This window comes from Lepisosteus platostomus, chromosome 1 (assembly GCF_059453375.1).
Source record: "Lepisosteus platostomus isolate fLepPlt1 chromosome 1, fLepPlt1.hap1, whole genome shotgun sequence".
Taxonomy (NCBI): Eukaryota; Metazoa; Chordata; class Actinopteri; order Semionotiformes; family Lepisosteidae; genus Lepisosteus; species Lepisosteus platostomus.
The window spans coordinates 64,203,511-64,216,135 of NC_142611.1; the positions used below are offsets into that span (position 1 = coordinate 64,203,511).

At 48.1% G+C, this 12,625-nt stretch overlaps 1 protein-coding gene across 3 annotated transcripts in view; it reads left to right on the forward strand.

Moving 5' to 3' along the window:
- Positions 1-5,579: 5,579 nt before the first annotated feature.
- LOC148678422 (uncharacterized) overlaps positions 5,580-12,625 on the forward strand; it is a 32,140-nt gene continuing 25,094 nt past the window's right edge. Inside the window, exons 1-4 of one of the 3 annotated variants that reach the window (XR_015939154.1) lie at positions 5,581-6,185; positions 6,806-6,889; positions 10,712-10,822; positions 11,784-11,890. Coding sequence is in view for 2 of the 3 variants with exons in the window: in XM_088633508.1 (XP_088489634.1) it covers positions 6,053-6,185; positions 6,806-6,889; positions 10,712-10,822; positions 11,784-11,875 (420 nt within the window). In the remaining variant the exon portion in view is untranslated. Of the gene's footprint in view, positions 6,186-6,805; positions 6,890-10,711; positions 10,823-11,783; positions 11,891-12,625 lie in introns of all 3 variants that reach the window. The other 2 variants (XM_088633508.1, XM_088633510.1) reach the window with 2 other exon arrangements.

Here is a 12,625-nt window from a genome sequence, read left to right on the forward strand (position 1 = left end):
ATGATCCTCTACTGGATAAAGGGGATAGGAAACACATGGATGGATATCCCCGGACTGCAGTCTGTGTGCAAGGGGAGGGCACTTGTCAAGCCAGTGACTTTCACTGGGACCAGAAACAGGGGAGGTGATGTCTGCACAGCAGAAGAATCCAGGTGCAAGACTGGTGCCCCAGGCCCCAGCTGTGAATCAGCATTTCTCTTGCCCCAGGAGCCTGGTCCACTTGTTGCTGACCCCCCTCCCATTAGATATTCACCTGCCTCCTTTCTCACAGCATCCACCCCCACTCTGTCCCTCTTCATGGGCTCTTTCCACTCTCCCTCCTCCCCCTCTTCATCCTCCTCTGTCTCTGTGTCCTCAGCGTCTCCCCTCTCCCCCCTCTCCTCCCCTTGCCACTCCCATCTCTCCCCTCCCCCTGCCCCCCCCTCTCCCCATGCCCCTCCCCTCTCTCCTCCCCTTCCCCCCCTCCCCCTGTCCCTCTCCTCCCCCTGCTACTCCCCTCTCTCTCCTGCCCCTCCCCTCTCTCTCCTCCCTGTCCCTTCAGTCTCTCTCCTCCCCCTGCCCCTGTCTTCTCTCTCCTCTCTCTGTCCCTCCTCTCTCCTCTCCACTCTCTGTCTCACCCCAGTGCCTACCCTCTCTCTCCTCTCTCCTCCCCCTGCCCCTCCACTCTCTCTCCTCTTTCTGTCCCTCCGCTCTTCTCTTTCTGACCTCCCTGTGTCTCTCCTCTCTCCTCTCTCTGTCTCACCCCAGTCCCTTCCCTCTCTCTCCTCTCCCAGCCCCTGTCTCCTCTCTCTTCCCCCTGCCCCTCCACTCTCTCTCCTCTCTCTGTCCCTCCTCTCTCCTTTTTCTGACCTCCCTGTGTCTCTCCTCTCTCTGTCTCACCCCAGTCCCTACCCTCTCTCTCCTCTCTCCTCCCCCTGTTCCTCCTCTCTTCTCTCTATCCTCCCACTGTCCCTACTCTCTTTCCTCCTCCCTCCTCCTCTGTGTGTCCTCCGCTGTCTCTCTCCTCTTCCTCTGTTCTTCAGCCTCCCCTCCCCCCTACTCTCTGAAATGGTGGAGGGGTACTGAGAGAGGGAGCACTGCAGTGCAGATGAATTCATGCAGCAGGAGAGGCTGAGTCAGCAGCTCACACACAGCCCTGGCCACAGAATACATCTATGAGCTCCCAGTGAGTGAGTGTGTGTGTGTGGATGTGTGGAGGAAGTGAAGAGGTGGGATTCTGAGAGTGTGCAGCTCTCAAAAAGCCTAAGAAACTGTCTTGTTCTTTACATGTTTTCTAATTCCTGGGGAAATCCTTGTTCTTTTTCATTTTGAAGCAAATTGCCAAGACGATGCCTTATAAAGTGTGTGACTTTCGCTGCTATATAATGGAATACCTCCTTGTCCCTGCATCACAGGCAAAACACAGCCAGCATCAGGAAACCAGACTCCGCTGTGTTTGGGTTTCCAGGCCAGTGCACATCTTTATCAATGTTCACTGCAGCACCTGGGCTAAGCAGTTTAGAAACTGATTATAAAACCTAAAGGAGGTCATTTGGCTCATCTAGCCTGTTTAGTAGTTAGTAGTTAATTGATCTGAGGATCTCATCCACCTGTTTTATGAAAGCGGCCAGGATACTGGCTTTAATAGCATGACTGAGCAGCCTGTTCCATACTCCTACATCCCTTTGTGTAAAGACATGCCTTCTCTTCTCAGTTTTAAATGCACCTTTATGTAAGTTTTGGCTGTGTCCCCTAGTTAAAACTTACGAAAACTGCTGGGCTGGCTTTATCTGACTGTATCTGGTCCCTCTTCTCTGGATACTCTAGAGCAGCAATACATTTCTGTGTCATGGTGACCAAAATTGTACACAATGTTCTAAATGTGCACAGTACAATCATTTACATCTCTTGATTTAAATCCTCTGTGATGGACTGGCATCCTGTCCAGGGTGTACCCTGCCTTCCATAGGGAATGGATGGGTGGATGAACACAAACAATGAGAAAAAATATTAATTTTGGCTTCTTTCAATGAAATTTAATTAAGCCTCAGTCCTGCCAGCAAGTAGGCAGTCAATCAGACTCTCGAGGCAGGGCTTGATGAAGACCACAGCACTTACCCAGGTGAGCTGTGTGTTTGTGCAGCGTGAGTCAGCACCCTGCTGCTGACATTCTGCCCAGGCTCCAGTCCTGGTGCACGCAGGGCTTTCCCTAAGAAGACAACCAATCCGAGGATTGGGATCCTAATTAAAAAGCGACTGAGATTCTGGAGGACACTGGTTAGTTAGGCAGCCTGCCTGGGTCCAGACACAGGAGAGAACAATTCCCGAAGCAGACTGAGGTGGGAGATTAATGGTCATGTCTTCACCCTATCTTCATGACAGGAGCCTGGGATTGCACCATGGAGACACAGGCTCTATCTCCCTCTACAGCTCAACACTGTCAATTAACCTTTACACCGGTATATAGTGCATTTTCACAGTAACCTATTCCAATGACAGAAAATGAGACATGATGTAACTGAGAGATAAGAAGCTCACTCTAAAAACTAGACATTCTCAAAGGCAGGGCCACAGGTTAACGTGACCGTTTTTAAAAAACATATCAGCTATGTATTTTAGAAACATTTGATTTGAACCTAAATTTCAGATAACAGAACACAAGGATTTCCCTTCAAATGTAAAGTACCCTTCTTCTGATTCTTCATTAACCCCCATGGAGCCAGTCGAACTTTGACATTGATTAGATCTGGGGTCCACAAGTCTGGTTCTTAATGGAGGTGTCTTTAAATCATCAGGAGCTTCAGATCAGTGCAGGAGGGTAAAAGGGTCTAATTAAACATTAATTAAGCTTGTCTGACCCTTTTTGCGAGGTCTTACTCATGAGGAGTATCATCTGGTTCCTCTTCCAGCTGAGATCCATTACAAAGTGAGTCTAATTATTTCATTAAATGCAGAACTGTAATACTACTCGCCAGGCTCTGAAGTGTTTTATAGGTCACTGTTTCTTTAATGAAGTAGCCTTTTTGAGTAGTAGTTTGAAGTAGCCAACCGTAAAAGAACCTGAAGTCATTTGACTTCGTCATGACTGGAAAGCAAGGTGCTCATTGTCTTCTCTTTCACTTCTCATTTCTCCCTTTGTGTACGCGCTCATCTACTGCACCCATTGCCCCTAAATACTGTACAGTACTCGGCAACTGTTCATCGCTGACTTACGTCTGATGTAATCGGCGCCGTTCATTGGCTGTTGTGTGCCGCCAGTCACGTGAGAGCTAACTCTGCATGGTATTAAAGGTGTGCTTGTGCTAACAAATAGGCTGGCAAGACCTTGTGGGCAGCAGAACAGCCGACAATGTGGGAAGAGGGGAGACTGATGTGTATATACTGTACAGTACAATGCTTCTGAGGGACACAAAACTTAGTATCAGGCATGCCCTTGGAAGTATTACAGATTTCCTGGGACAGCTACCTTAAAGAGAGAACGATCCTGGCAACACCTGGATAGGGGCTAACCTTAATCTGCACTCCCTGGAGGGCTCAAAGCCAGTGACTGTAAAGCAGTGAGACAGTCCTGGAACATTGCTAGAGGTCTTGACTGGAATATTGAGAGTGGAAGCAGGAAGGAAGGAATGAGAGGAGAGGTACTGTGTTCCAGGAAACAGAGAGGAGATTATGAAGCGTGCAAAACAAGCATCCCTGCTTTTTATTTTTTAGGTTTTGCTGAAGCAGCAACGGAGATGTCCAATCTGCAAAAAAGGGAGCAATGGCTAGTGCCACCTTGTGGACAGTTATTAAAACTACAACTAAAGCCTGCCCTGCTGGCTACTGCTAAGGACAAATCATTAACCCCTCAATCTCCAGTTCTGCAGAAACACTGAAGGCTACCCATCCTGAGTCCTAATGAAATTGACAATCAACTGAAAATATGTAAACTACATATTGTCCTGGGTCTGCTGTAAGCACTGTAAACCAGGGCACTCTTTGAGAGGGCAGAGAGGATGGAGACTTACAGGATGCGTCAGCTATATTGATCAGCATTAAATATTGATAGTTATTAATCTGGAAACATGGTGGTGGAGTGGGGAGGACAGGAAGTGTACAACCATACAGTAATGTCAGTAATGCACTGTACTTTAATCCATACCATCTATAGACGTATTGATTTTCCAAACTCTTGCACAGCTCAGAGCATTATAGACCAGAGCAGGAGACCAGCGAACTGCACCAGAGGTTACAAAGAGGGACGCTGGTGTGGCTGCCAAGGCTCGGGTTCGAGCTGGGAGGCAATCTGCTTACAACTTCATTTTTAAGAGGGGGATAACAATATCCAAGACCCGAAGAAGCTGTGAAGAATTAAAAAACAATGGATGTTAAAAAACATAAAAAATGACAGAATCCTTGTAGCTATCAGAACAAGCTGCATGCAGGAACTCGATCTCTTTGGTTTCTCTGCGCAAGACACCTGACAGGGGATCTGAAGGGGGTTTGGGGAATTTAAAGGGAAGAAACAAGGCAGATCCTTGACCTGATTCAGTTATTCCAGAACCTCAAGGGCGCTGACAAAGACAACCCAGCAAACGTCTTCAGAATAAACACAAGCTGAAGGACACGAGCAGAAACTACTGTACGTGGAAGTACAATTAAAACTGAGAATAGGAGCCATGTTGTTGAAGCTAATACTCTGGATTATTTCGAGAAACAGATGGAGGAGAGATCCTCCGACGGCAGGCGGAGCGACGTGCCGGTTGGAGTATTCTCGGTCGCATTTAATGGCAACGTCAGCTCAAAGATTTGGTTCAAACCACCAAATGGAGATGGGCGTGCCGACAAGCAGACCCTGCTGATGCGGGTTTCACACTAGGATGAGAGAGAGAGAGAGAGAGATCCTGCAATTAGGACAAGAGGCATGTCTTTGCACAAAGGGTGGTGGGAGTGTGGAACAAGCTGCCCAGCCAGTTGCTGAGGCCAATAGCCTGGCTCCTTTCAAGAAAATGAGAGCGGGAGGCAGTTCATTACGCAATGGGTGGGGGGAGCCTGGAACAAGCAGCTCAGCCATGCTATCACAGCTGGGATGAGATCCTCAGATCAATTAACTACTAACTACCAAGCAGGCCAGATGGGCCAAATGACCAGCATCTTAATGTGTGCTGTTAGCTGCACAGAAGCAGAGTTTATGCAGGCACTGAATCTCACAATAACAACGAATAATACCCACACTCTAGCAGGAATATTACGAACTAAGCCCAGTGCAATTTTCTTTCTACTAAGGTCACATTGAGATCTGCGATGATCCACGCTCCAACCTATCTCTGCAGTTTCGTATAGTTGGTCAAACAATTTGACACCACGTAGCTGTTCCGTTACAATATCAGGTATCAGTTACATTTGGATACGTTTTGGTTAAAATTATTTTCACCAAAACCCTGCGCCTTCACCTGAAATCCTCAATATTGTGGGAACGCCATAAATCCCCCTTTCTCTAGAGGGCGGTGGAAAATGTGAGAGAACTCTTCGCAGAATTCTAATCCCCTAACCTTATATTACATTATAAACATTAAGCATCGCTTTAAAGCGCAGGAGTGATAATTTGCTCCTACCTGACTTTTTTTCGGAGAATTTTGGCTGCCTTTGGTGCGTTTTGCAGCGCTCGGGAACGGCATTCTAAAACGGAGTTGTAAAAGTTGTAAGAAAACTTTTTTCTACTGAAGACTGAATTTCCAAGACCGTTTTTCAATGGTTTTGATGGTTTTAGACGTGCACTTCTTGATTTAAGGAATATTTGCATTTGGAGGGCTTCGGAGACAGATTGCAGGATTGGTCTGTTGAAGCCCTAGCTAGGGTTAGGGTTAGCATCCCCACACTACTAAGACATTGTATTTTTCGGAGACTCTCGGCTGCCTCTGTGGTGTACGGCGTCAGCGATCACGTGGCGGCGCCCTCGAGAGGGGTTCGCGAGCCGTCGCGGTTTGGCGCTTTCTGACTGCTGATGTTCACAGCGGCGGAGGCGAGAGGACTCCGCTCGTTAGCCTCTGTCTCTGATATTTAACTGTGGTTTTGCTTATATTCGTGCGCGGGAATGGCGTACGGGCTCCGTCCTCAGTTCCCGCCCAGAGAGACCGGCCGCTCTGCTCCGCCCGCACCTCTTGCCGTCGTCCCTGATATAGAGGCCGCTGGCCTGGAGTGGTTTGAAACGCTAGCTGCGGAGTCAGGTACGAGAAAACGAAATAAAACAAAAGTATAAACCACTCGGTAGCTTGGCGTGAAACAGACGCAGATGTCGTGGAATGATACGTCGGCCACGGCATTAAAGCCAGTTCCCTCTCTGAGCCACGTCTGTATATTACAACAGCGGTGTGGAGGGAATGGAATGGTCATGGTGCAAAACGGATCTTATGGAGCAGGGAAATGGCCGTCTTTATATATCGCTTTGCAGTCTTAACGTCTAAACGTCAAAACATACCGTACTAACTTACACTTACATTAAAACGGCCCGACAGATCTAACGGGGATTTGCGGCCCCGCGCCAGCCGGTAGGTGGCGTTCGCGTTGCCGTGGTGACCGGCCCCCGTGAAGCGCACACCGGAAGAGGAGAGGCTCGAGCCGGGCTCGCGCGGGGCCGCGACAAGGTGAAGCTCGACTGCTGAAACGTTAATTCTAGGTTGCCAAAGCAATTCTGAAGAGCTGCTGTGTTACTTCTCCGCAAATCCTTAACTGGGACTGATTGAAAAGGGGGATGGCAAAGAATTAAAGAAAAATCGGGTGTGGCAGGGACAGGAGACGGTACAGGACTGAAGGCGTTCTAACACCATGCTCATACATTTACACGCAGGGCAAAGCGCAGACCAGGGAGTACCTTTGTCTCCTCTTCGTGGGGCACCAGTGCCAGAGATCACCCTCAGTTCTCCCTACACCAGTAAGTCTTTCTGCAAAATAAAGTGCAGGGGTCCCTGGAGTATTTGGGCATTCTAGCATTCTAGCTTTTCTGCTATCTCATTCCTTTCCTCTGTCTCTTTAAAAGAAGATGAATTTCCTCGCTGACACCTCAAGAACGCATTAGGTAAAAAACAATGTGGATAATGTTTGTTTAGTCCATTGATTCCCAGTCCTGGTCCTGGTGCCCCTCACACCTGCTAGTTTTCATTTCACTCACCTTCAGGAGATCACTGAAGCCTCACTTGATCTACAGTAAGAAGTTGCTTCACTGGAGCATTTGCCTTTTGTTTCTACTCACAAGCTTGAGATTTTATGTCATTTACAGAATACGACAGTTAAGAGCTCCAACACGTTTAAGAGCCGAGAACCAGCAGTTCAGAAGAATCTCATCATTATCAAGTCAGTGGAGGGTTTGATTGTGTAACTGAGGGCTCGGCTGGAACACAAACCAGGAGGTGTGTGGGTCACCAGGACTGGGAACTACTGGTTTAGACCATAATAAAGTTTACAAAGGTTCAAACGTACTAAATGACACCAAGACATGGCCGCCTGCATGTCATGATGCTCAAGGTGCCTGGAAATCCTAGAGGTGGGTTTGGCTTCGCTTTCTCAGTCCGAGCTGCTGGTCTCTGCGTGGCTCCATGCACACATGGGTGTAAATTCGAACTGGACATACGAGTCTCCATGTGGTGGTAGTTGCTGTGGGTGTTGTTGTGCAAGGCTTTGTGTGGAACTGAAGAGAAGCCTGCTCAATAATGGCTCCTTGCCCCACAGTCTCCAGGCCTCAGGACCACCTTATTCAGAGAGGCCATAACAATGGTTGTGTGACAGTGTGTAGTCACAGTTGCCGTGGCGACCACTGGTAAAAACTCAACACCCCCGGTGAGGGGACAGAAGCACCAGTGTGAGGTTAGCAGGGTCCAAAACTAATGCAACAAGAGTGGAAAAAATAAACACAGGCCACACAGGGGTGCGGCCTCCCCCCGTCTGCCGCTGGCACACCCCAGTGTGGTGAGAGGCTAAAGAGGAGTCTTCACCTTGTTCTCAGGTCTGAGCTTTCAGGGAATTGCTCACACGAATCGTCCAGATCAACAGAGGAACACGGGGCTTGAGTAAAATCTTACCGGGGTGGGTTAGCTTTTAATACACGTACAAGACGTCTTCTGCAGCCGCGGGCCAGATGACCTTGTGTGTGTGGTCCCTTCAAATCGAACCCTGCTGCAGCATGGCCCTCGGGTGCCAGGATCGGGGGACACTTCAGCAAGCAGCTCTAGTGGTGTTGATTACAGTATTTTCACACAGCACCACTCTGAGCCACAACAGACGCAGTTTGGAAGCTCTCATGTTCCCAGACCCCCTAGATCACCAGTTTTGAAGTGGTTGTTACTTGCATTTTCTTCTGTGAAACACTATGAAGTAGGCAGTTTTTCTTTCAATATCCAACAGTCCTTTCTCTTTAACACAAAACTTGAACACATTGTGTTACCTTTACAGCATGTGTAGCTGTGAGCTGTTTTGAATTTAGAGAAGCTGCTCTTGTGGGATAGCCAGTTTTTGGAACAGCTGTTGCGAGCCCTGTGGCTGTGCCGGGGGAGTGAGGAAGTGCAGGCAGACTGCTCCTTTAAGCCATCAAGCAGGCGCCGTGGCTCCCTACCAGCGGATCTGCACATGGGTCACCAAGAGAGCCCTGCCGACTGTCCTCAGCCAGTTGTGCACTGCCTCTTGGGGCATCCTGGTTAGTGCCAGCGAGCGACATGGCCCAGGCTGGAACCGGTGATCGCAGAGCTTGCCGTGTGCCCCGTACTGGCTGAGCCACTCTGGAGGCCCTCTGAATGCTTTTTAATGGTGCAATTGCTCCATCTGCTGGGCTGCCAAGGGACTTGCAGACTGGAGTAACAAACGCAGCAGCACCAGCTGCGCCACAGTAACTGATGTGACAGTTTGAGAAGGCACGGTGAAAGCTGGTTAGGCTCGTTTAACTCCCTCTTCTAGTGTGAGAGGTGGAAAAACAGACATGGGACAGGCCAAGCAACATATAACGGACCATTCTAAATAAGGTGGCACCTGAGGCCTGGAAACTGTGGGTCAAGGAGCCATTATTCAGCAAGCTTCTCTTCAGTTTCACATAGAGCTTTACACAACAACACCCAACGGCATGATATGGTCATTCTTATATCAAATTCTAATTTCACACCCATGTATGCATGTGGTATTCCTAACCCTTTACCTAATTGGTGAATAAATAATTCACCTCAAGTGATCCTATGCTGTACAAGTATAAGCAGCCTCACGTAGAAGGTCAGATGAAGTCTCTCAGGCCCAACCTGCCACACATGGAACTTATTTACAGATGTGTTTCATTGTGAAATCTGAGACTCACAAGAAAAAAAAAACATATGATTCCTCTTTGGGAGCCCCTGCTGCTCTTTGTTTCCATTGCTAACTAAAAGATTGGGTGGATAACCACTTACTAAATGTTAAAGAATCCATAAACCATTTTGTCCTCTTCCAAGCTGGCCTAACTGTGGTTGCCATACTCTTTTAAAGGGGAACTGCTGTCAGTTTCTCAGACCAGTTATTAAATCTCAGAGAACAAATACGTTAATTGATGGTATTCCAAAATTTGGCCAATTCTGAATTTGAAATCCACAACTTTGTGAAAGTACCGTATTGTCCGATGTTGTCGCACACCGCTGGTCTTGCCAGCAAGAGCAAGAGTTTGAAAGAATTGTGATATGAAGCAGTCCTTCCTGCTCACTAGTCACCATAATGTCTAATGTACTGCAAGAAAATCTGAGAAAATAAGTACAAGATGTGCAGCATTGCAGTTCCCCTCCAAACTCCAAGAGATAGCCGTGATTTCAAGTCACTCAACCTGGGGCTACAGCCTGTCAGCCTTTCTCCTTCTGATTGCCTACTTTGAAATGTTGTCTCCTGTCCCCTGTTTACATGGAAGGAGGACTACAAACTTAAGCTAAGATATAGAGTGTACATGTTTAACACACTTCATTACACACTCTCTTTTCTATATTTGCCCCATGTTCTGACACAGTAGATTTGTGTTTTGTAATTGATGTTATGCCAGTTTTAAATCAAGAAAGGTTTCAGATTAGAGGAAGCCATTCAGACCATCTTACTTGTCTGGTTGCTGTATTTCCAAGCCAAGGAACAATGTAACTCTGATTAGTTAAACAGGTGTCGTGTTCAATTTGGTCATTTAGAGCTCACGTGAAACAAAAATCAGAATTTCCTTTAGCCCACCAGAGTCAGAGTTCCCTATGTTGAAACACCCATCCATTTTCTAATGTCAGAGTAACAGGGGCGCTGGAGCCTGTCCCAGCAATCCCAGCAAGCAATGGGCACAAGGCAGGGTCCATCCCGAATGGGGCGTCAGTCCATTGCAGGGCACACAGACACTCACACTCACACCAGGGTTAATTTTCCCAGAAGCCAGTTAACCTGCCAGCATGTCTCTGGACCAGAGCACAGAGGAAACCCACATGGACACAGGGAGAACACACAAACTCCATGCAGAGAGCAGCCAGGAATTGAACCCAAGGCCCCAGCACTAACCCTAACCATGCCGCCCATGTCAAAACATTAGGTGTTCCTAATCTTTAAACTACGGGTAATGTCAGATTACATACAAAAACAACTGGCCTGGGGCTCTCCGTGACCAGAAGGATCCCTGCTTATAAGATAGAAGAAATAGGGAGCGAGCATAAGTCTTCCAGGGTAAGCTTTTCAGAAGATGTGCCAGGAATGTGAGCAGATTGCTTTCTTTTTCTGTTTTCCCTGTCAGGTTTCTCTGTGCCCTCCACACCGGTTCAGCCCGTTCCAAGGAGGGCCCAGAGCCTCGAGGATGGCTTGTATCTGGGAAGCCCGCTGTGCCACAGCACCCCCTCCCCTCCAGGTATCTTTCCTGCAGCCTTCTTTTTAACATAAGTATTGAATGCTACATGTGTAGCATTGATTGCTGCTTTGCCACACTGGGACCCAGTGTTCAATTCCAGATATGGAGTTTGAATGTTCTTGTATTCAGGCGGGTTTCCTCCCACGTTCCAAAGACATGCTGGTGGGTTTTTTGGCAAAAGTGGCCCTGGTGTGAGTGTCCTTCAATGGATTGGGCTTAACTTGTGTGTGCTGGACAAAGTGGCCAACTGTATTATACAGAGAATATTCATACACGGAGAACCAGCTCCATGCTCATTGTTGTCTTGCGTCATAATGTTTGATATTTTGGCAAGACTTTAATATGATTTGCAGTTATTGAAAAAAAGTCAAATACTTCAGTTTGCTCAACAGATTCTATGCGTACTGTATATCTTGGATTTTCCAGGAAGAGTAACTCGAGACAGCAACAAACCAATTTTTACTAAAAGTAGTGCAGGCATGTGTTTAGTTCACTGAGAGCTTAGCTGCAGTGGAAGACAGTTTCTTGGCACTGTGACTAGGGGAAAACCTTTAATGTGTCTACAGGGGTGAGGAGCATATTGGGAGGGAACATGTATCATGAGCTAAAAATTAATTTACATAAATCAATGGCAAGGCTTGCATTTCAGTATTGTTTAAGTCGTTATATTTATGTTTAAACATTTTGTGGTGCTGACAGACAAAAAACCACTTCACTTTAAATGACACTTGAAGATGGCGGTTCTTTCTTTTAAAACAAGGTTAATGTGATATACTATATCACATTACAGCCAGCTCTAAATGGAAATTAAGATGATATCATGTTTGAAAAAGTTTGAACTTTTTGGGTTTAAGGGTGTACCCACAGCCAGGCTGCAGGGTGTAGCCACAGTGGTTTAGCATCCATCATCCCATTGAGTGTGTGGAGCTGACAGCGACTGCCCTTAATCTCTGCTGGCTAGGTCAGATGGTGCCCGCCTCCTGGTTCAAGCACACCCCAGAGGGTGGCCACAGAAAGAAAAAGCAGCCTCTCGCAGGACCGCGGGAAGAGTGAGCCCATTCTCGTTTGGTAAGTGCAGCGGCCTTTTGTTTCATCTGGCTTGCAGCGTTTCATACAGCAGGTTTTACAGCATTTGCTCTGTGAGGCTGTGAGGAAACACACACCTTTTGCTTGGTGCGGGTAAGAGCAGAGTGACATTGGAACCACTCTAGAGGAACGAGAGGAAGTTGCATTGTAGCTAGAGACAGGGCTGGTTTTCCCAGACCAAGCCGAACTGTGTAGCTCCGAGCACACTGGCCTGTGGGCACTCTCGTGTCCTCAGTGTTGACTCTGGGACCACTCCGGGCCTGTGGGCATTATCGTGTCCCCAGTGTTGACTCTGGGACCACACTGGCCTGTGGGCACTGTCGTGTCCCCAGTGTTGACTCTGGGACCTCACCAGGCCTGTGGGCACTGTCGTGTCCCCAGTGTTGACTCTGGGACCACACTGGCCTGTGGGCACTGTCGTGTCCCCAGTGTTGACTCTGGGACCTCACCAGGCCTGTGGGCACTGTCGTGTCCCCAGTGTTGACTCTGGGACCACACTGGCCTGTGGACACTGTCGTGTCCCCAGTGTTGACTCTGGGACCACACCGGGCCTGTGGGCATTATCGTGTCCCCAATGTTGACTCTGGGACCACACTGGCCTGTGGACACTGTCGTGTCCCCAGTGTTGACTCTGGGACCACACCGGGCCTGTGGGCATTATCGTGTCCCCAATGTTGACTCTGGGACCTCACCAGGCCTGTGGGCACTGTCGTGTCC